Source organism: Schistocerca serialis, chromosome 1 (genome assembly GCF_023864345.2).
Source record: "Schistocerca serialis cubense isolate TAMUIC-IGC-003099 chromosome 1, iqSchSeri2.2, whole genome shotgun sequence".
NCBI classification, from domain to species: domain Eukaryota; kingdom Metazoa; phylum Arthropoda; class Insecta; order Orthoptera; family Acrididae; genus Schistocerca; species Schistocerca serialis.
In genome coordinates, this window is record NC_064638.1 from 395,076,176 (window position 1) to 395,098,920 (window position 22,745).

The following is a 22,745-nucleotide window of genomic DNA, read 5'->3' on the forward strand; positions in this document are numbered from 1 at the left end:
ACTTTTGATAAATTGTGCAGCCAGCAAAAAGCTGAATAGGTCATGGACTGGATGCATCCTGACTTTATTACACCAATATTACACGTTTTGAACATTGCCATCATATACTTTGAACATCATATTGTACACTGATACAAAAGTTAAACTGTAGTAGTAACAAGACTAATTATGATCATTACTATTACAATATGTAAACTTTGTATCATGTGCAACAGTATATCTGATAAAGTAATATCCGAAACATGTAATACTGGAATAGTAAAGTCAACTTGCTTTAAGTCAACGACTTTCCTCAGCATTTTGCAGACTGTATGTTTTTCAATAAGGTCATATACCTCCTTCATTAACTTGATCTCACAGCTTCAAGATAATTTTGAAGGCAGTTGCATGTATAGTGACAGCTATTGTGCCACTATGTTAATTAAGGGTGGCATAAAAGAAACCACACACACATGAACAATACAGCATTTTACATTTGAGTGTGTATATTTTACAGGCTGATTTAAAGCAATAACCATAATGAGTATGCTCTTTAATGTCATATGTAGAGAGAGAGAGCAATTTGAGCATGTGGGGTGCATTTGGGTTAATTAGTTATGCAGCTACTATATTGCACTTCCAATGTTTTGTCGAAAAGGGCAGCAAGAGAAGCTAACATTAAGAATAGCAGACCTGTTGATTAATCCACATTAAAAGCTGCACATTATCGATGAAGTGCAAACCTTGCATATCTCTCTCTCTCTCTCTCTCTCTCTCTCTCTCTCTCTCTCTCTCTCACACACACACACACACACACACACACACACACACACACACACACACACAACAAAAACATTTGTTTCAGTGCCAAAAGAAGTTTCAATATCTTTTGAAAAATGAACACTGAAAACTCGTTAACTACACTGTTACTCAACAAATAACCACAATACTCTTTAAGCGTACAGTATGACATTCACTTTAAAACGATTCTATCAAATGCTATTACAGTCAATCCCAGGTAATTCACAAACACTTAAAATGAATATGTACAGATGTTTAAAGCAAGATCAATGTAACAAGACATGTGAAAGTTCAAAATAGGCATATTTATTTGTTTTCTGTTCTTGTGATAAAGTCCTTGTACAAGCAACGGAAGACTACATGTCTACTTGTAATAAAACTAGAAAAAGTACAAAATCTGTTAACTTTTAAAAATTAGCCAAGACAAATTTTACACATTTGTATCACAGAATACTGTATAGTATTGTGTCACAATTGTATACCCAATGCATGCAGTTCAATTGTCATTTTTCATGTTATAAGTACAACTGTACCAGCCATATATGTAATCAATTACATAGTTGATTGTCAATTTCACAAACTGAAGCTGATGTGAGGTAAATTTCCATGTTAATCTCTGAACCACATCACATATCCATGATGATCATGAAATTTCATTACAAAAAATATTACAGTTCTCTCAAGTACTTTCTTGGAGTAAGGAATGTTTAGTAATGGTGTGGCGGCAACTCGTGGTCAAGTGGAGCTGCAGATGGATAGCTGTAACAAAGTAATTTTTTACTGGCTCGGAACAACAAAACAACAACAATAATAACCCATCAGAAAAAACAGATTGGACATTAACTTACCGTCTGGCTGGTGGCCCATAAGGATCCAAGCCCTCACGTTCATAACTAAAATTAAGAAAGAAAGAGAACTGCATTACACTTATCTATTACATTTTAGAACAATCTTTTAAAGTGAAAGTAAACACGAAGTGCACGACTTGCAGGTGCAAAACAAAAAGCACAAGTTACCATCATTATCATCTCAACAAGCCAGAAATTAAAAATATCACCAGATTTAAATTGATACAATTTCTAGAGGTTCTGTCTTTTAAGCCTGGCAAATAACCGAAATTACCACCCCACCAACTAATTTATAAAAATTTTCAACAGGTTTCTGACAGGACAAGAACCATTAACAGAAGTACAAAATTTGAGTGTGTGAATAAAATGAATCTTAATTCCTCAAGCTTACCTTCGAGTGGGTGGACCATACATGTCCAGTGGCTCACGTTCATACCTGTGAAACAGAAATTAATCTGAAGTCTGAATAGAAAGCTGTGCTATCTATTACAATTTCAATTATTTTGCAGCAATTAACCCCCCCCCCCCAAAGCAATAAGCCAAGTGTATACACGGGTGCTCCTAGAGTCCGCAATATCCCAACCAAATACTTGATAGAGGAAAAACAACTGCTCTGCCCTGTGTTGACAAGAAATAGTACTTCATAACGTAACTGTAGAAATATTTGTGCTGACATACGTTGATTTTTGTTAGGAAGGTCGCAAATATGATGAAACCACATGCTTTATCTTACAGTCTGAGCAACACACTCAAATGTGAAATGTGCAGCCATAAATCTCACATGACTTTACAGCAGAGCAAATTACTGTGATTCTAAGTGAAGTGACGAAAGGAGCAGTATAAATGACAGTGGAATATATATTGATGAGAAGTTTCAACTGTGTAAAATAATGTAAAAATTCTGAAACTGATGTATAGCATTGCTCTCAGTAGTACATCTAACCACATAAAAATCTTTTCTTAATTTTAATTAGTGCAAGTGTTACACTGGTTATTGAAATAGGACAATTTTTTCCATCCCAACTGTTTCCCTCCTTCATTGCGTATCTCGAAAACATGAGAATGTCTTGGTGTCTACACAAAATGAAATATCTAAAACGCAGCCTATCTTACCATAAGTAGCTGATGGGGGCTGGCTGAATAGTATTCCCAAGTCTCAACAGGGTAAAGAAATTGATCGAAATTCACAAATACTGGATGTAATTTAAGTAAGACATTAAAGTACACTTTCACATACTAATCAGACAATGGGAAGAGACAACCACTTAATTCAGTGTCATTGGGGCTATAGGTGTCACTATTTGTAGTGACGTATCATTTTAACACACCTTTATTCCATACTTCCTGCGTAACTCCTTTCACACAATCCACTACTGTTTGTCAGTCCCCTGGGAGCAGCTTTCTTTGAAAGGTGTTCCACTTTGCTCAACCTCATATTTTAATTTTCTGCAGCAAATATGACTTAACCTGAGCCCAAATCAGTTCTATTAGGTTGAAGTGGCAATGATAGGGAGACAATCTCAGCACATTAAAACCCATATTTCTTGCTCTTTCATCCACAATGTAAACTGGGTTCTTTGGCTTGTGTTGAGGCAAGTTCTAATAAGCCCACCATTGTAAAATTACTATCAATTGGCATCTTAAATTTCTCCAACCAGCAAACAACATGTATTCTTCATTGGCTTTGTGGGCACCTTATTTCGTACAGCCGAATGATTTAACAATTATACAGATTTTATACAAACCATCAACAACTTGACAAATCATGCGCCAAAATCATGCGCCACAAGAGCTAACCGAACACTTCTGGGAGGTGGGGAGTGAGCTAACCACAAATTTAAAAAGAATTAACAGCGAAATGTGTAATACAGCTGGCAACAATCCTTTCCTCCCTTTGGGACAAAATGGTGGTACACAACAGATTAAACCCCTGTGTAAAAACTTGCAAACTGCTGGCCTTCCTAGAACTAGATCAAAGGAAGTTCAAACATTGACTTCTCAAGTTACAAATCCAAATGCTATGTTAAGCACTGGAGTAACCTCTATTTAGTGAAAGATGCATGGCACGTTTTTGAAATCAGTGAATTTATAACTCATTTGATATGTTACCTTGACTTCTTCTAGAGGCAGTTACAATACAGGGCAATGTGCGTGCACTTTTCATAGAAGCTCCGGTCGTGGGAGGGGGATTAGTACAACTCGTGCACACCAAGAAGACACTGTGCAGTGGCTACTGGGAGTCATAGTATCAAAAGAAACCAAATAGCATGGACTGATTAATTGCTTTCAGATTGTTGTCAACATCAACTAGCAAAATCAAGCTATGTTTTGGGGTCTACAACCATAAAAAAGTCATAAAAGAGTTAATTGCTAAATTCTGAAATCATTGACATGATAAATGCATGGAGCACTTGTTTGTTAGCTCAAGCTGACTGCTATCAGAAAGCACTCAAAACCGTCAAACAAATTTTGGTGTGCAACTCCGAACAGCCACCTTGCCAAGAGACGTTATTGACAACAAGCAGTGCATGTGTAGTACCAGTACTGTAGAAGGCCTACAACTTCTTGCTTAGCACGGCAGCATAGTGCTTGGTGGAACATGCTTGATCTGTTCTCTTACCATACCATGCTATGAGTGATGCACTCATATGAAGGGAATGTTGGGCAGTGCATAATAATAAGGGCTAGGTACCAATTGACTAACAGGACAACAGCATCGCTGTTGCATCTCTGTGTGTGCAAATACAACATAAGCATTGAGCATTATGCTAACTCAGGTATAATAATACAACCACTGTGATGTTACAGGTGACTGGCATGAGTCAACACTTAAAATTTTATGATAAGCATACAATTTTTCTATGGAAAATCAGAAGAAAAAACGTAGGCCATTGTGGCACATTGCCCTACACTGCCAGTTACCAGGGTAGCAATGACTGGAGTGTGTGGGGTGGGTAAAACAGCACATTGCTGCAAAGTATTCTCCATCTCTTTGTGCAGAATACATCAGGCACCTGCATTCTCACTAACCACCAAGGAAAGTTCGAAATGTACGACTGGTTAGCAACCTATCGGCTACTTAATACAATATACAAATTAAGTAATGTATAGGAAACAATCTCTGACAAAATTATTCTTCAAATAATTAACTGCCACAATTCATAGAAAATTGCAACCTAATTTATCTAGAGCAGAAAATTCTATACAAAAAATTTTCTAGTCAGCAGTCAGGTCATTTAGAGTTGTATAATTGTTTCAGCCAACAACTGAAACTATAAAAAAAGCCATTGCCAAATTCACCAAGAGCAATTTAGAGAAGTCCAAACAATGACAACCATGCTCGGTCAGTGAAATCCGAACATTGACAACCACACTCAGAAGCCAAGACACCAAAGACTCTTGTAACTAATTCTTAAAACATTATCACTGTACATTTATCATCTTCTTTAATGAAACAGCAAAATAATGCACTGAAACAGGACGGTACATATGGTAAGTAGGTACAAACATAATGAAGCATAGATTGAAAAAGTATTACAGTGAAAAGTCAACATAAGGAGAGGTAGGAAGAGAGGAAAGAGACAGTTTTCTCTCTTGTGCAAGAGGAACCACATATCTGACAGCATAAAACAAGTTATTTTCATTAAATTTGCTTGTTTTAAAAGAATGTCACCTCTACTGGCATTATTTGTTACATGGGAGCAGGGGGGGGGGGGGGGGAGATAACACTGGATAAAGTAAACAGGCTCTATGTATTTCCTTGTAAATACTGTGACATGTTGTGACACATTTTCACTATTCTGTGAAATATTACACTTCTAAGAAGTTTACCATAAAGAACTGGTAAAGAACATTCATTCAGAAGTTTGCTCTGGCCCTTAAAGTATTATAGTTCCTTAATTCTGGTACATTTTTTTAAATATTAGGATTGGTGTTTCATAAGCTCAGTTCCCCAATTCAGTATTGAGCTAGGCAAATTGACACCATGTTGATGTTCTGTCTCATGCGAAGAATCCACAATTTGACAGTGAAGAAAGTTAAATTACGTTTATGGGTAGTATGAATTGGCTTTAAAGCAGTGCCCTTTTAAGACAGCAATATTGCATTAGCAAGTAATTACTATCTTGCTACAAATCTAGTTGTAAATAACAGTTCAATCAAAATTAACACTCACCCTGAGGTACCAAAACTTGATGCTGGCGGTGGTGTTCTCCTCCGGTAAATATCAGAGCCAAGTCTAGCTGCACCATACTCAGTGCGACGCTCAAAAGAAGCAACAGGGGGCAAAGTTGGTCGTTCATACGGGCTACGGCCAACATCTGAGAAAGACCGACGTTCATATGGTGACCTGCCAGGTTCTGGGTAAGCAGGACGCCTTTCCACCTCCCTATAAATTATTAGTAGTATTCAAAAACTTATACATACAGCTACTTGTGCTTACTAAAGCTGAAAGTAACATACTATTACCTATCTCTAGATGCCATCATTGGATGTGGAGGCCCTCTTGATGGATAATATGAATCATAGCCACGATCAATTCCATCATAAAATCCATTTCTTATGCCCGGTGGTGGTGGAAGCCCTGGTCGTCTTTCAAAATCAGGTCTGCTGTCCCTCATATATGGGCTAGCTCTTCCAACTCCCCTGAACCCTCCTCTCCCACGGACAGGGCCAAATCCACCTCTGAAGGAACTGCCTCTGCCACTCTTCTTTCCTGTTGATTGCTGGAAACATTTTCTTAAGTCAGTTCAATAAGAGAGAGAGAGAGAGAGAGAGAGAGAGAGAGAGAGAGAGAGAGAGAGAGAGAGAGAGAAATTGGTGACATACTTACCTCAACACTGATCTGTACACCCATGAATTCTGCATTATTTAGAGCTTTTATAGCTTCTGCTGCCATCTCTTCCGTCTTCATGTGCACAAAACCATAACGATTAAGAATATCACACTCAGTGACAACGCCATATTGCTCAAATAACTTCCTCAAATCTTGTGGGTTGGCATTTTCTGGGAGCCGGCCAACAAATATTTTTGTTTTCTAATAAATAAAGAACCATTCAAATTGAAACATAGTGGATACTTTTACAGATGTAATAGCTGATCTGGGGGAAATGGTTATACTTACTGGTGGAGTGCTTGAAGTTCTGATATCTGAAACACGAAAGAAAATTAATTTGGAGTGAAAGTAAATGGAGTTCAAAGCAATGATTAATATATTTACAAATTCATAAGACAGGCAGCACCCAACATACAGACATGATTTTTTTCCTGTTCGCTATTCAGCTGTAACTTGTGAGAAAAATTGTCCTGCCAATCATGAAATTAGAGTGGCCTTAACAATACCTAGTTCTACAAAACTTTTCATCACATGACCAAAACAAAGTTATATGCTGAGTTAGACTATATGGATGTATTGTTCTGTAACACTTCAATCAAAAAAAGAAGTGGTAACATCGCAAAAACTGTCTCAAAATAATCAGTCATAAAATATTCTCTCTCTCTCTCTCTCTCTCTCTCTCTCTCTCTCTCTCTCTCTGTGTGTGTGTGTGTGTGTGTGTGTGTGTGTGTGTGTGTGTGTGTGTGTGTGTGTGTGTGTGTGTGTGTGGGGGGGGGGGGGGGGGGGGGGGGTGGATACGCTAGACGTCACAAGGCACGAATATAACTAAATCACGACTACTAGTTTCACTTGCCAGTGTTAAATTAGCGTTGGTTATGGAGGAACATTTTTAGCATACAAAATACACTTGTATTATATAAATTGGGATGTACTGATTAGTTTCATTTATCAAAGTATTTTAGGTTTTTTTTATCTATCAATCCTAGAGGTCCACGGAACTAAATCCAAGATGCAACATCTACCTGCTAGCTTTTATTAGAAAATATATTTACACACATTCATAACAGTGCAATTATCACAAGCAAATATAGTTACTGTCTCTTAGTTTTGCTGTATAATAATTAGCTTGATAAGTTGAAATCCTTACACTACCGTGACACTTTTTCCCCTATAATGACAAGGTTCATATTGTAAATACATCACCCAAAGTGCACGAAAGATGTTTATCAGGCTATTAGCTGAACGTACCGTACACATAGCGTGGGATCTACATCGTATACAATAACACAGATACTTCAACTTATCCATTGCAAATCGATAAGTGAAACACGACGCCTATCACGCCGGTAACATAAATTTGATTAAGCCTTGAGAAAATCTCAGGCAGGCTGAGAGATACATGCAATTCATTTGTGTGTTATATAAAACTGTTATTTACTGGAACTCACCAGTCATTTTGCTCAGATACCACTAAAATCCTGGCATAAACTAAGAGTAGCAACAGCAAAAACCACAATGGCGTTAGCGTCCCTCGAAAAGGCGCGAAAGCTGCCCTCTATGTCGGATATCGGAAACATGCTACTTCCTGTTTCACCACCACAATATTTTAAAATTTGAGAACCCATTGCCAATGGACTGAAGTATCCAATTAAATACCATCGTGAATACTTCACTCCAAACACTTAAATTTTTTTAGCTTTTAAATTGTTACGTGTGTGTGTTTACAAACACCCATTTGTTTCGCGTAGTAGAATCTGTTGTAACGGAAGGCGTGCAAAACACCTTTCAGCTTTCTTTTGTATAACATTTTTTTTTTTTTTTAAGAATGATGGATTTATTCGGTGTACTAATTGCAGTACTTTTGAAAGTTTTTTTTTCGGCGTATAGATTCTATGTCTGGTTCTCTATGTATATAACTATATGCTTAGGTTTGCAGCTGAGCATTTAAGGAACTACGTCAACGGAATTTATTAACACCGTACTGCAATTTGCAGGAGAATGCAAACTACAGTTAAAAAAGTCTTAATGTTCCTCATCTATAAATCTGCAACAGGACCCATTTAAAAGTAAAATAAAATAAATAATCTTCCTACAAATGTCGAATAGACCTGAACCCAATGGAAATAAAAACCCGTAGTAGATATGTATTCTTTACTTCTTTAACTACGAGCCCATACCTGGGAGCCGGTGCTGGCAATAAAAGCTGACTAAGGTTGCCTTAAAGTTGTTCTTAACTTTTATTTTTCTAGCTCCGGGTAATCTTTTACGGCTGACAAATTAAAAAGGGAATACAACAGGAAGCATGATAAAGTTGGAATGATATGTTTCAGTCGCTATTTTATAAGTTTCGAGAGAGAGATATCATGGGCACCCGAATATTGTCTAAATCTCTAATATAAAAACTGACTTACTTTAATGTATTTTTCTAAAATCTTACGTATACATTGGGTGTGTTGGGAAGATATAAGACAGTAAGCTCTGCTTACTGGTTTACAGTGTTGACCACTAATACATGCAGAAATGGAAATATTGTTTGAAAGTAGTAAGAGTGTATTGGAAGGAATTAATATAACTTTGCCTTTCCCACAACATTACTTTATTTTGCTTGATGCTTATATTCACACACTTAAGACTTTTGCCCTGTAACATTACAAATAAATGACAAATAAAATAGCAATGATTGCATTCTTTTGACTCCTGCTGCTCCTTGTTACATTTTAAAACTCCATGACCTGTTAACTAAACACCTATTCATGTAAGCTTCTTCAGGCATCATCACATATGAGCCACTGACAACATGCTTGGAATTTATTCATAAACTTTATGGAGGTCATTACTGTAAAAAATGAAACTGACAATATGCTTGATGCTATTCGTAAACTTTCCCTCCATCCCAGCTGCAATTTCTAGCTTGATATTCACTACTGTCATTTACTTTAACAGCAAAAAATATTTATATTATGCCCTGATATCAAATCTACTCCACATAAGGTAGCATACTCCAAAACTGACCCAATACATAACTACTTCATTGGGAAGGCTGCATCTTGCTTTCTTCTCTCAGTCTCTGTCAAAACACAGATCAATATTTCGCATTAGCGTAACTACAGAGATATGAATAGTTACAATGACTGGGGTGTGTGTACTGATTTAACAACAATATTACACCTAAGGAGCCCAAACTAGCCTAACAGTAAAAATTCAAGAACTTGTTCAATCACACATGTCTGCAGTCAGGCTTAATATTTTTGTCCATCACTTAGTTCTTTTTTTATATCTGGCAATGATTTATGTAAATGGTAAATGCCAATTGTATAACGATTTATAAAGATGAGGGTGGGCATACCACTTCCAATACAATAGGGCCATATTACCATGTTATATACCTGCAGGCCAAACACACTTCTTCTGTGCAGTGTGTGTTGGTCTATCCTCATGCTGGCATTACTTGCCCACACAGTATTTCACTGTTCTCATGCAGATGTTATTTCAATACTCAGTCACATTTTCTTTATCTCTCTCTGTATTGGTAGCTGGTTAACAGTCAAGTCTGTGCCATCGTCTCACGTTCTGGTGTTTTCAGAGAGTAAAGGTTCAGAGTCACTCCTCGTTGCAACCTTCTCAGACTGTCATCTGCAGCTTCACTTCTCTTATATCTCATCCTTAGCATCTGATAATAATGGCGTCAATTCAGGGAGAAAGAGAGCCTGCAAGTTTCTGCTTGTGTGCTATATCAAGTTTATGCCACTCGTTGACTATTAAATCCAGCAGAGCAAGCAAACCGGAAGAACGTTAATTACTGTTCCACCAGCTGTCCCAAATAGTCCCAGGCGTTTTCTATGGAATTAAAATTGGGTGATATAGCGAGTCAGTTGAACCGGGAGTGTGGGGGTGTGTGGGTGCAGCTCAGTAAACACAGATGTGTCCACGACATAATAATTATGAAGACATACAAAAATAAAGGGCAACACTTGGTCACTGAAAACGTTGAAATAAACATTCTGGTTTAAGTTCATGGTAACCTAATTGAGTGGGCCCAAGTCATGGTACGAATATCACAATCTCTGTCCTGATCTACACCATCGAAATATTGCACATTATCACCTTATTGGACTGTCAGTGCACTTAATGCCTTGCGTCATTTGAAAAGAACAAAAATCATGACTCGTTAAATGAGACCGTGTCCCTCCAGTCAACTACTGTATAATGTACACCTTATTTGATTGACTAAATATATGCAGCTTTATGTGCTGCATAACAATGGCCTTTTTTAAGGTACCTGATTCCAAATGTTCAGTGCAAGCCATTCCCTTTGCAAAGTATGTTCATAAACTGTTTGAGAAGGACTTGTATTTAGTGACAGCAGCAATTCTTGTTGGGTTTGAAACAGAGTGTCATTTGACAGAAGATATGACACTTGTCTCTGGTCCCTGATGAGTAGGATCTTTCTACAACTGTTCTAATATTATGATACTTGGTTGCGAGCCGTGCAGCATTCCTTGTAGAAATGACTGAAACACCAATTAATTGAGCAATTGCTGCACATCCAACATAGTAGTTAGTTTGTGCCATTCTATCATGCCACGATGTTAATTGATTTTACTGCCATTAATTCCATACAACAACTGGCATACTACACCGCCCTGACTTCTGTCGGTGGCAAAGGGCCAAATGACTTCCTGGTTATCGATCTACACCATTTCCAGAATCCCAAAGTGACCATTGTGCCCTTTTGAAATGGGACTAAAAAGCCAACATTTCGATTTGTAATCTGAGATAAATCAACTGATACATCAGCCCCACACAGGTATTGTGAAGATCGAAATCTTGATTTGATAACAGCATACAAAGCAGGAAAATCAATACATGTGAAAAAGTGTAGCTCTGAGGAACAACGTTGTCCGAAAGTGTAGCAATGATTTTAATGTTTGTTTACATAATGGTGAACTGCATCACACTTCTTCAAATAAGTGACAAATTTCCATTTATTTTAAATAAGATGATTTGTAGGTATGTTAAAAACGTTTGTTTTTAATTTGTAGAGATTTTCAATTTGTTGTCTTATGTCTGTTGGCAACCTGACAAAGACCTATGCACTAAAATAAAGGACTTCAGTCTGAATCTAAGACAAGAAACATGTCTATAAGGAAATTATTTATGATTTTTTACAAAGTTCAGTAAATTAAAGTTTATTTTAAACTTTTTTTGCATGCCACAAATTGTAAGAATGAGTTTTGTGAAATCAGTATAAAACAAAAAGGGAAATAAGGAAGATGTTTCCTATTACAGACCCATATAATTAATTCCCACCTTTAGATATTTGAAAGTATAACCCTGTCGCAGCTTACTGCTTTGTTTACAAAACACATCACCTTTAGATATTTGAAAGTATAACCCTGTTTCGGCTTAGTGCCTTTCTCACAAAACACAAACTGCTAGTAGATTCTCATCAAGGCTTTAGATAACAGCTAAGCATGACCACAGCAGTTTATTTTTATTAATTAATTTATTTATCACACAATTCTTCCACAAAGTATATTTTCTGTTGGACCAGAGACTACAAACTGCAGGTATATTTTTAGATCTGACAAAAGCTTTCGACTGAGAGACCTAGGGATCTGTCCTTGTAGGTTCTAACCACATATCTTTTGAGTCACAAGTAATGCACTAAATTGAAATACAAATTAAATATAAAATTATAAATTTTCAAACCAGCTATGAAACAGTCATACAAGGTGCACCTCGGGGCTTCATTCTTGGTTACTCTCTTTCTCATATGCATTAACTACGTTGCACAACCCATTAACTCCGATATAAACTTTGCAGATCGATCTTCAGTGTTATTCTATGGTAGACAATGTAAAGAGTTAAGATATTTTGCTACTAGTAGTGTAACAGCATTAACAAAATACTTCAATGATCTGGGCCTCAATGTGAAATTTAGCAGATCTGAGTTACTGTCATTTAAAATGAGCTGTTCTCATGACACCAATTAAAAAACATGAGTAACATCAACCTGCTGTAAATTTCTGGATGTGTATGGCATAAAAATTTGTGGTGGACAAACCACATTAATTTTGTATATGGATTCCCAGCCAAACATTAAAAATCGTATACTATGGAACGATTGTCATCTTTCTGAACTATGGGATTCCATTATGGGACTGCAGCTGATGTTTACTTATAATGAATGTAGCTGTTACAAAAACAGCAATAATACTTACATATGGGATAGGCCGTATAGAATGTTTGTCCAGCACAAATACTTAACAATATATTCATTATACATATTTAAATTAGTTATATATTTTTAGTCAATCAATTGAAGCTTTCAAGTGGAGTGAGGTATATGATCCTACCAGCAAAAAATATAACTTCTTTAGGAAAAGAACAAGATTAATAATGACAGATCAAAGCCATTACATCAATGATTTTATTCGGTTTAATGCACTACCAATCTCTCTAAGAACATGTAAGGGGAGTGATTTTAATACAAAATTGAAAATTTTCTGTCAGAAAAAAATGTTTGCATTTATTCAGTGAATTTTATGACACTGCTTGTGATATGAACCAGTAGCATATCAGTTTCTCTCTATGCATTGAAAATGTAAATAAATAAGTAAACTGAAAAGTACATCAAATATCATCAAGAGCTTTGAAGGGATCTTCAAAAGAGTTGTTATCTACTTTACACACTGAGTCAGATAAAATATTTCACTATAAACAATGTTATATACAAAATAATTAAGCTTTTCAATAATATAATGATACAACGCCAGATCAAAAAATTGAAGCACCCAGAAGAGGTGGAGTAACTTTACAGGTTGACAGAGTACATGACATATTTCAGATTATCGATATCCCTGATCCTGGCACTGGGGCAGAGTTAAAGCCTGAGTAGGTCCCACTCTCGGGGACAGATAAGGGGATCTTTCTGGCCATAGGAGTACCTAAGCATCATGCAGACAGTTAACAGACACATGCCATTTGGGAATGAGCACATCATATTGAAAAACTGCATGATATCTTTGATTGGAAAGTAACACATAAGGACACTGGATGTTTGTGACGTACCGTCGTGCTGCCAGTTTCGCCAATGCTTACTGACCGCCACCTAACGTCATATTTGATGGCTCACCAAGTCATGACACCAGGGGTACGACAGCTATGCCTCACCAAAACAATAGAAGAATGAAAACTCTCCACAGCTGCTGTCATAAGCACCGTCAATGGTCATCCAGGGTAATGTGGAATTGCAGTTTATTGCTGAACACAATACAATGCCATTCATCAGCAGACCACGCTCCCCAATCACAGCAACACTTCAAAAGCAGCCATTTGTGCTGTTTTGTTAATGACAGCCTATGCAAGAGATGGTAATTCCCTGGTCTGGCTGCTGCTAGTCTCCAACAAAAAGTGTGAGATGACACAAAATGTTGCAGCAAGTCCATTACTTGTTCTTGGGTTGCTGGCACAGATACGAAGGTGGCCAGATAAGGTCGACCACGACCTTGACGATGAATATGCATGCCCTCACATTCCAAAGCCACATTGTGCCACTGTCCCATCTGAAAACCACACAAATGTGGATACTGTGTGATTCAACCAACCAGACAAATGGAGATACACAATGAGGCACTTTTCCAAAGCCTGGAAAGTGCTGATAATACTGCCTCACTATGAGAATGCAGCATTTCCAGGTCCTTCACAGTGATCACTCAACATCTGACATTGTACACAACCCTTATCTACCCTAACAGGCCTGGAAACAACACTAACAATTACATTGACATCTGACCATGTCTTCTGGTTGCTACACTTCTTTCGCCAAGCAGCGTATTTGTGATATATTTGACGTTCACATGTTACCAACTAATGTCTGCTGTTGAGATATATACTATCGGCCATAGTAAACCTAATGTTATCATATTATGTTAACTAAGGCTTCCCTTGCCACTTAATAGAATAACATCATAATTAAACATGAAATGCCCAAAATTATGGATTTTCTACAATAAAGTGTAGAAAATCCATAATTCTGTGCTAATTTATAACTAGTTAGCTGTACCCGCAGCTGTGGTTGCATATGATGAGAGATGGTAAGTAAACAAGCTATTGGACAGCAACATCAGCTACCCTCATGTTTCTGCCTGTTCAGGTAAGTACAGCTGGCCCCTCCAACAACTACCCCAATGCACACTGCTTCTACACACAGTGTTGCAGCCAAGATTTGCAGGCTGAGGGCACACGCAGGAACATGCATCTATATGTTGTGCTATTGAAGTAGGTGTCTCTTTCTCCCCCCTTCACCTTCCACCCTTTAGTAGCCTATGTTCTTCCTTTGGGTTCAAGCTCTTTCCATGCCACGTTTCACCAGAATCAGTTCAGTAGTTTAGTTGCAAAAATGTAAACAACAGGAGTTACTTTTGCATTTAATAATATTAGTATGGGAGTATGGATTAAACATGTTGAAAATTGCGTAAGTATTATATTCATTATGTTGAATCATGTTACAACCAATAAATGCATTTTCACAAATATGATAAAGTTAAAAAATCAAAGCGCGAATAGCTTTTTCATGGAGTAATTATTTTTTCCTAATTCACACAATATTCTTGAAATAATTAAATATCTTGTACTACAGACTTTCTATAGTAACCTATTTCATCGAAATCGGTTCAGTGGTTTAATTGTGAGAAGGTAGGAGACAGAAATTCTTTCACATTTATAATATCACTATGGATGTATCACAGTACTCTGTGTGTGTGTTGCTACTTTTGGGGGGAAAATCATTGAATATAGTGGCCAATAATTTCGAAATATTATGATTTCCGTCTCAAGTATTGGTACGAACAGGATCTCGTGCACATGATTATTCCTGTTACTTCAGCTTTTAATATTTTAGACTGTTCTTGCTTTAATCTAGAAGTGTTTTACTATGTACTTTGCTGATAGCAGGCTCAATTCTACATTGTAGCATCCCTCTGGAAAAAAAATGTGATTAAAATATGTAGTATACTTGCAATTAGATTATCTACACCACATTGTCCATTGATAAATTTTCTGTTTCTCACACTTAAATAACACAGAACGTTAAAACTATCAGTTGGGAAAAAAAAGAAAAACTGAGACAACTGACAGTTTTAACATTTTGAGACTGTCATTTAAGTGTGAGAAACTGAAAATTTATCAGGTTATGAACCCATGTTTGTTTTAATTTGTGTTAAAATACCTGACCATGAGGGACTCTCACCTAAGTTTTCTGAGATGTCAACGGAAGTGGAAAAATATTGCATTCCTTTACTCGATGGAACAAATTTCAACAACTGGAAATTCAGGATGATAACTGTTATCGAGGAACTGGATCTTTCGCCACTGGCACAAGTGAATTATCTCATAAAGGTGTAATTTGTGGACAGAGAGAACCAGCAACTGAGTGACCATGGCTAACGTTAAAGAGGAAGATGATTTTTGTTTTGAAACATCAAGCGAAGTTCAATCAGTGATCAAAATAAATTGGTTCTTAGATTCTGGAGTGACAAACAGTTGATCAACAGTAAAATACCTCTCACTAATTTAAAGAAACTGGAACAATAATTTAAAGTAGCTAAGTCATGCATTTTTCTTGAGGCTAAAGTAACAGGAGAAATTAAAGTTACTAATGCTGTAAAAGACAGTCAGATAACAATTAAAGATGTTTTTACTGTGCCAGATCTTAATTACAAGGGTTGGAACTTAAATAGTGGCAACTATTTATTTACAGTTCGTACAAAATAGATACGTGTTTCAAAGTTTTACTGACCTTCATAGTAGTCACCTGCATTGTGTATAACCCGTTGCCAGCGATGTGAAAGTCGTAGGATAGTCTTAGCAGTGCCAGATGTGTTGACAGTTTCAGCAGCGAGGTCTATTGCTCAACGAATTTGTAGCAGTTCTGAAGCGAATGCCGTGAAGTGTTTCCTTCAGTTTACAAATCGAGTTTAACTCACGAGGGCTTAAGTCAGGGGAGTGGAGTAGGTGGTATAGCACTTGGCAGCCCCATCAGTCAAACAAATCAGTAACAGCGAGCACTGTACAAGCTTGAGCATTGTCCTGCAAAATGATGGTCGGGTCCTGCAGAAAGTGTCATCACTTCTGTCACTATGCTGTTCATTTTTGGAACACAACCTACAACCAGCTTAGATACAAAAGTGGTGACACTTTCTGCAGGACCTGACCATCATTTTGCAGGATAATGCTTAAGCACATACAGTGCACATTGTTACTGATATGTTTGACTGATGGAGCTACCAAGTGCTATACCACCTACTGCACTCCCGACTTAAGCCCTTGTGAGTTCAACTCAATTTATAAACTGCATGAAACACTTCACGACATTCGCTTCAGAACTGCTACAAATTTGTCACACAATAGACCGTGCTGCTCGAACTGTCAATGCAATTGGCACTGCTAAGAATATCCTGCGACTTACACATCACTAGCAACGGGTTATACACAATGCTGGTGACTACTTTTAAGGTCAGTAAAACTTTGAAACACGTATCTATTTGGTATGAGCTGTAAATGAATAGCTACCACTATTAAAGTTCCAACCCTCGTGTAATCTGCTGTCAGTTAAAAAGCTGGAAATGAATGGTTTTGGAAACGCATTTGAAAAAGCTCAACATTTTTCATTAAAAAAGGAAAAGGAAGGTCTATGATTGCAAATAGGAATGAATCTCAGCTATAAGTTTTAATTTTTTTGCAGCATAAAGCCTTATCAGCTGCTTCAACTGAAACCAGTGTGAACCGATGTCAAAGCAGATTATGCCTTTTGCATTATGATATCATTCAACATCTCTAGTCACAAGTTGATGGTATGGAGCTGAACACTTCAACAATGCCCACACAATTATGCTCAGATTGCCTCAAAGGAAAACAAACACAGTCACCATATAATCACACTAGGAAACAAGCCACTAGATCTGTGTGGGCCAATCTCACTGGCATCGTTTGGCAGAAAGAAGTATGTTCTCATGTTCGTTGATGACTTTACACATTTCAAAGTGGCCTATACACTGAAATTGAAGGTAGAAGTAATGCGCTACATTGCTTAGTCGTTTCAGTTTTAAAATAAACTAATAGTTTTTTAACATTTTGTGAGAGACTGAAAATTTATCATCCATGTATAAGTACAACGATAGAACAAAAGTCATACGATAGATACCCAATATAATGTAGCAAGCTGCAGCAAGATGCAATATATCAAGATAATATAATAACAGTTCGGCAAGTGGAAACAGAGCCTTTGGATAAACACTGTGGTCATTCCACTTTAACAGGTGACCTCTGCTCAATGGTATTTGTTGCCAGATATTCTGAATATGAACAGATTTCCCTTCCTATCTCATAAAGGCTCCACTGGTTTGCTTAAGTGCTCTACAACGTTCATCAAATCAGGTACAGTTATTCACTGTCATACAATTGAGAACAATGTAACTGAAATACCCAATTGTTAGGAGAGCGCACATCGTACAAGAAGACTGGAAAGATCTTCTGAAGTGACATCAAAAATTCTCCCTAGATGAACTGAACCAACAAGTGACATCAAAAATTCTCCCTAGATGTACTAAACCAACATTTCAATGCTTCACAGATAGAAAGGATTCATGGACACATTATCTTTTGTGGACATATGCAGGTCTTTTTATGGGGAATTATTGCTTTGGCCATTGTTGAACATACATATTTCAATTGAATTAAATTCATTGAAATGAAGTGAATAGAGTTTCAAATGCTTACAATGAAAACACGACATCAAATGGTATCAGTGAAAACTGTTCCAAAATGTTACACCTCCTCTTGTATCCTTATTGGACAATAATGAGGAGATGGCACAAATTGATTTAACACTCGGAATCTCAACATTAAGGGTGCATTAACTACAGTAGTTGCTACAGGCACCACCAGTGACAGATATGCTGGGCATCTCCTCTGAGATAAGAGAGCTAGCACCATATAACCTTGGTCAATGGCGTGTTTACTTTGACTACTTCTCACATTAGGTTTACCTTGTACATCGGCCTCTGCTTATCGGGACTGTTTCGTGTTGGACTGCTCTACGGACTGGTTGTGATACTCTCACTTTGATCTTCGGCTATGTACACAGATTTTTGAGGTGGTTTTGGTGTATATGTATTCACTGCCTTGGAGCCAGTGCCTATTCACTGTAAAAAAGTAGAACTTGAGCAAACTCTAAGTATGAAATGTAACAAATATGTAATGTAAAGACAAATGAAAATTTTTCCCAGTCAAAATTTTTCCTAGACTGAACTTGGATGTGGATTTCCTGTGACACACTGACATATCCTACATTCACATCATTCAGGGAATCTGATGAACATACAACGGTCACACAGAATACTAAATTCACACTTCATGCTAGGCAGGTGATTCCTGTGTACAGATTGTATTCCAAAAAGTAGTTATGCTCAACTCTAGTCCTATCAATAATGATAGTATTTCTATAATCATGGCAACTAAAGTGTCTACAAGATCTGGACAGCTTCAGAGATGGAATATTCTATCTGTCTGGCATCCACTATCATGTTGCTGTCGAAATAAATAGGTATCCTAAAAGATAGCAAGGATAACCACATAGTGTCACTACCATGAAACACAAACATATCCAAAATGATTTTAATTATCTCCAGCACATGTACACGGCACTCCAGTCAGAAGTACAGCATACTTTGCCTTAACTAATTGTAATGAGATAATGTACAGGCTTAAATCAGTATGTATATATGACAGTCTGTAGGCTATCATGGGCTCAAAATCACCATATTTAATACATGTATTATGATCATATATTTAGCCCTGCTACAAAAATAAATGTTATAGTAGTGTTAGGCATTCTTTTGCTTTGGTTAAAAATAACTCCAGAAACTCATGTATTCAAGAAAGGTGATATATTTACAAAGAAGAGTTGGACCCTATCAATTAACTACAGATCTTATCTATGATCATTTGGAAAATTATCTAAAGCAGATTATTAACACTTCAGAGAAAACACAAATTCATAATGGCTTTATAAGGAGTAAGTTAATTTTGGTTTCTGCAGTTCAGTTGATCTCACAGATAATAACTGCAGTTGAAAACAGGGAAAAGGAGATAGCAGTCGTGTGTGTGAGATGCGCCTAATTGTCTGAATTTGTGTGTGTTTTCCATTCGTTTCTGAAAAAGGTTTTCACCCAAAGCTCATTGTGTAACAGTCTTCTCATTGTGCCCATCTGCAAGTCAAATATATCATCTTTACGGTGAGTAGCACTCTACCCTTTACTAACTGTTGAAAATGTTACATGTGATCACTAACTTTTCAAAAGTCTCTGGCTGTAAAATCAAGAAATCTGAAATTATTGCGAATGAATGTTAGCGATACCTCTTGCTGCCTGCACAGGCTACTCTTGCAAACACACTGCATATACACTGAAGCACCCAACAAACTGGTATAGGCATGCTTATTTAAATACAGGAATATGTAAACAAGCAGAATATGGCATTGCAGTCGGCAAAGCCATTGGAAGAGAACAAGTGTCTGGTGGAGTTGTTAGATCAGTTACTGCTGCTACAATGACAAGTTATCAAGATTTAAGTGAGTTTGAAAATGGTTCAAATGGCTCTGAGCACTATGGGACTCAACTTCTGAGGTCATTAGTCCCCTAGAACTTAGAACTAGTTAAACCTAACTAACCTAAGGACATCACACACATCCATGCCCAAGGCAGGATTTGAACCTGCGAGCGTAGCGGTCTTGCAGTTCCAGACTGCAATGCCTAGAACCGCACGGCCATTTTGCCCGTCATTAAGTGAGTTTGAATGTGGGGTTGCAGTCGGTGCACAAATGATGGGACACAGCATCTCTGAGGTAGCGATGAAGTGGGGATTTTCCTGCATGACCATTTCACTAGTGTACCATGAATATCAGGAATCCAATAAAACATCGAATCTTTGGCATTGCTGCAGCCTAAAAAAGATACTGCAAGAAAGGGACGACGATGACGACTGAAGTGAATTGTTCAACGTGACAAAAGTGCAACCCTCCCACAAACTGCTGCAGGTTTCAGTGCTGGACCATCAACAAGTGCCAGCGTGCAAACCATTCAACAAAATATCATTCATATGGGCTTTCGGAGCAGAAGGCCCACTTGTGTACCCTTGGTGACTGTGTGACACAAAGCTTATACACCTCACCTGGGCCCCGTCAACACCAACATTGGACTGTTGATGACTGGAAACATGTTGCCCGGTCGGATTAGTCTCATTTCAAATTGTATCAAGCGGATGGACTTGTATGGGTATGGAGACAGCATCATGAATTTATGGACCATGCATGTCAGCAGGGGATTGTTCAAGCTGGTGGAGGCTCTTTAATGGTGTGGGGCATGTGCAGGTGGGAGTGATATGGGACCCCTGATACGTTTAGATACCACTCTGACACATGATATGTATGTAATCATCCTGTCTGATCATCTGCATCCATTCATATCCATTGTGCATTCTGATGGACTTGGGAAATTCCAGCAGGACAATGTGATACCCCACACATCCAGGATTGCAATAGAGTGGCTCCAGGAACACTCTTCTGAGTTTAAATACTTCCGCTGGCCACCAAACTCCTCATATATGAACATTATTGAGTATATATGCGATGCCCAGTAGAGATTTCCACCCGTTTGTACTCTTATAGATTTACGGACAGCTCTGCAGGATCCATGGTGTCGATTCCCGGCACTTCTGTGTGCTTGCGAGGGCCCTACACGATATCAGGCTCTTCAGTGTAAAACACACACACACACACACGTGTTTAAATGAAAGCCAAGGTGACTTATGAGTAACAATTGGTTAAATTCTTTGTTAGTCAAAATGGAGATCTTCTTGCTACAAATTACCAACTAGTTCCTTACAACGAATCACATATAGTACTGTCTATTAATTAAGGTGTGCAGTAACTGATAGGCAACTTCTAATGATTTTTCCACTCTCACCACCCTCGTGCGAAATGCCAGGTTATGGCGAGTGTACAATACGAGTTCATTTGATGCTGAATACTTTATTATTATTATAAAACACAGTAAGCTCACATCACATTTCTATTAGTAATCTGATCTTTATCAGCTACATGTGAAACAACTCACAGACACAGGCCTCAGTGTTCCACAGTTTTTTAAAGCAAATTTGGTGGTACCATTCACTTCAGCTACCTAATAACATTTCCTTTGAGTACGTTTAGAGTTCTGTGGAGTTATCCTGCTGAGTTGATTTTGAGCCTTACAACTGGTTTCAGCTGGGTACAAGTATTAATGTGCTCCAGAATGCACTACAACTATTCTCTATCAGCTTTTCTCACTGTAAACATCAAACAAGTGCGTTAATGCCCATCACCTCACCTGGGTTTGGTTTTTCTTTTTTTTCTGAGTGTGTCCTACCTTTTATTTGGACTACTTAACCTGTTTCTTCAAGCAGCTGATACACATATTTACATATTTGCCATCTTTACTCCTAAGACAAGATGGATCCTGTTGTTACTTATTTTACATGTGTCTTGGCTTTTGGGAACTGCATCTCCTCAATGCAAGTACTTGCCAGCTCATCAATCTCTTCGTGAACTGAATAAATCTCTGAATGGAATTTTTCAATTATACAAATTTTATTCATATTTAGCTGAGACATGTATCTGAACATCGTTGTAATGTGAAAATGATTATCAACAATTAAGCTTGCTAATAATTCTTGACAGTTTGCAATCTTAATGTGGTACTGAAGATTTGCGGAAAATATTAGTGCACTATATTGGTAATCTCAAAAAATTTGTCACTGTTAACATTCAACCTCCCTCCTTCTGCTCAGAAATTTGTTAAATTACAAAGGGTCAGACAATTGTCAGGTATTAATGTCCAGGTGACCTAACTCTCACTAGAGTTGGCTTAAAAATATGTAATCACAGTAGTCTTAACTTTCAGAACCTTAAATGGAGGATAAAAAGAGATAACAGTCACTGGGTAGGGGTGGGGCATTTTAATATCCAGGCATCTAAACATTGCAATGAAGCCGATGTGTTTCTCTGCAACTAAGCTGAAAAGCCCATTAAAGCTTAAACTGATAATCACCTGTACTACAGCACAACTGTGACTGACTGAAAAAAAAAATCATCAGTTACAGCTTTACAACAGATGCTGTATTCCTCTATAGATATTAAGCCCTCCCTTACAAAATAAAGAGACTTAAAAGCAAAATGTCATAGT

At 37.5% G+C, this 22,745-nt stretch overlaps 1 protein-coding gene across 1 annotated transcript; it reads right to left on the bottom strand.

The window, feature by feature from the left end:
- Positions 1-1,064: 1,064 nt before the first annotated feature.
- LOC126471463 (uncharacterized) lies at positions 1,065-6,769 on the bottom strand. Its single transcript, XM_050099660.1, has 7 exons — positions 6,751-6,769; positions 6,460-6,663; positions 6,096-6,352; positions 5,803-6,015; positions 2,020-2,064; positions 1,629-1,673; positions 1,065-1,539 (listed from the first exon to the last, which is right to left on the bottom strand). The coding sequence occupies exons 2-7, from the start codon at positions 6,538-6,540 to the stop codon at positions 1,488-1,490; spliced, it is 693 nt and encodes a 230-aa protein (XP_049955617.1). The 5' UTR covers positions 6,541-6,663; positions 6,751-6,769; the 3' UTR covers positions 1,065-1,487.
- Between the last annotated feature and the right edge of the window lie 15,976 nt (positions 6,770-22,745).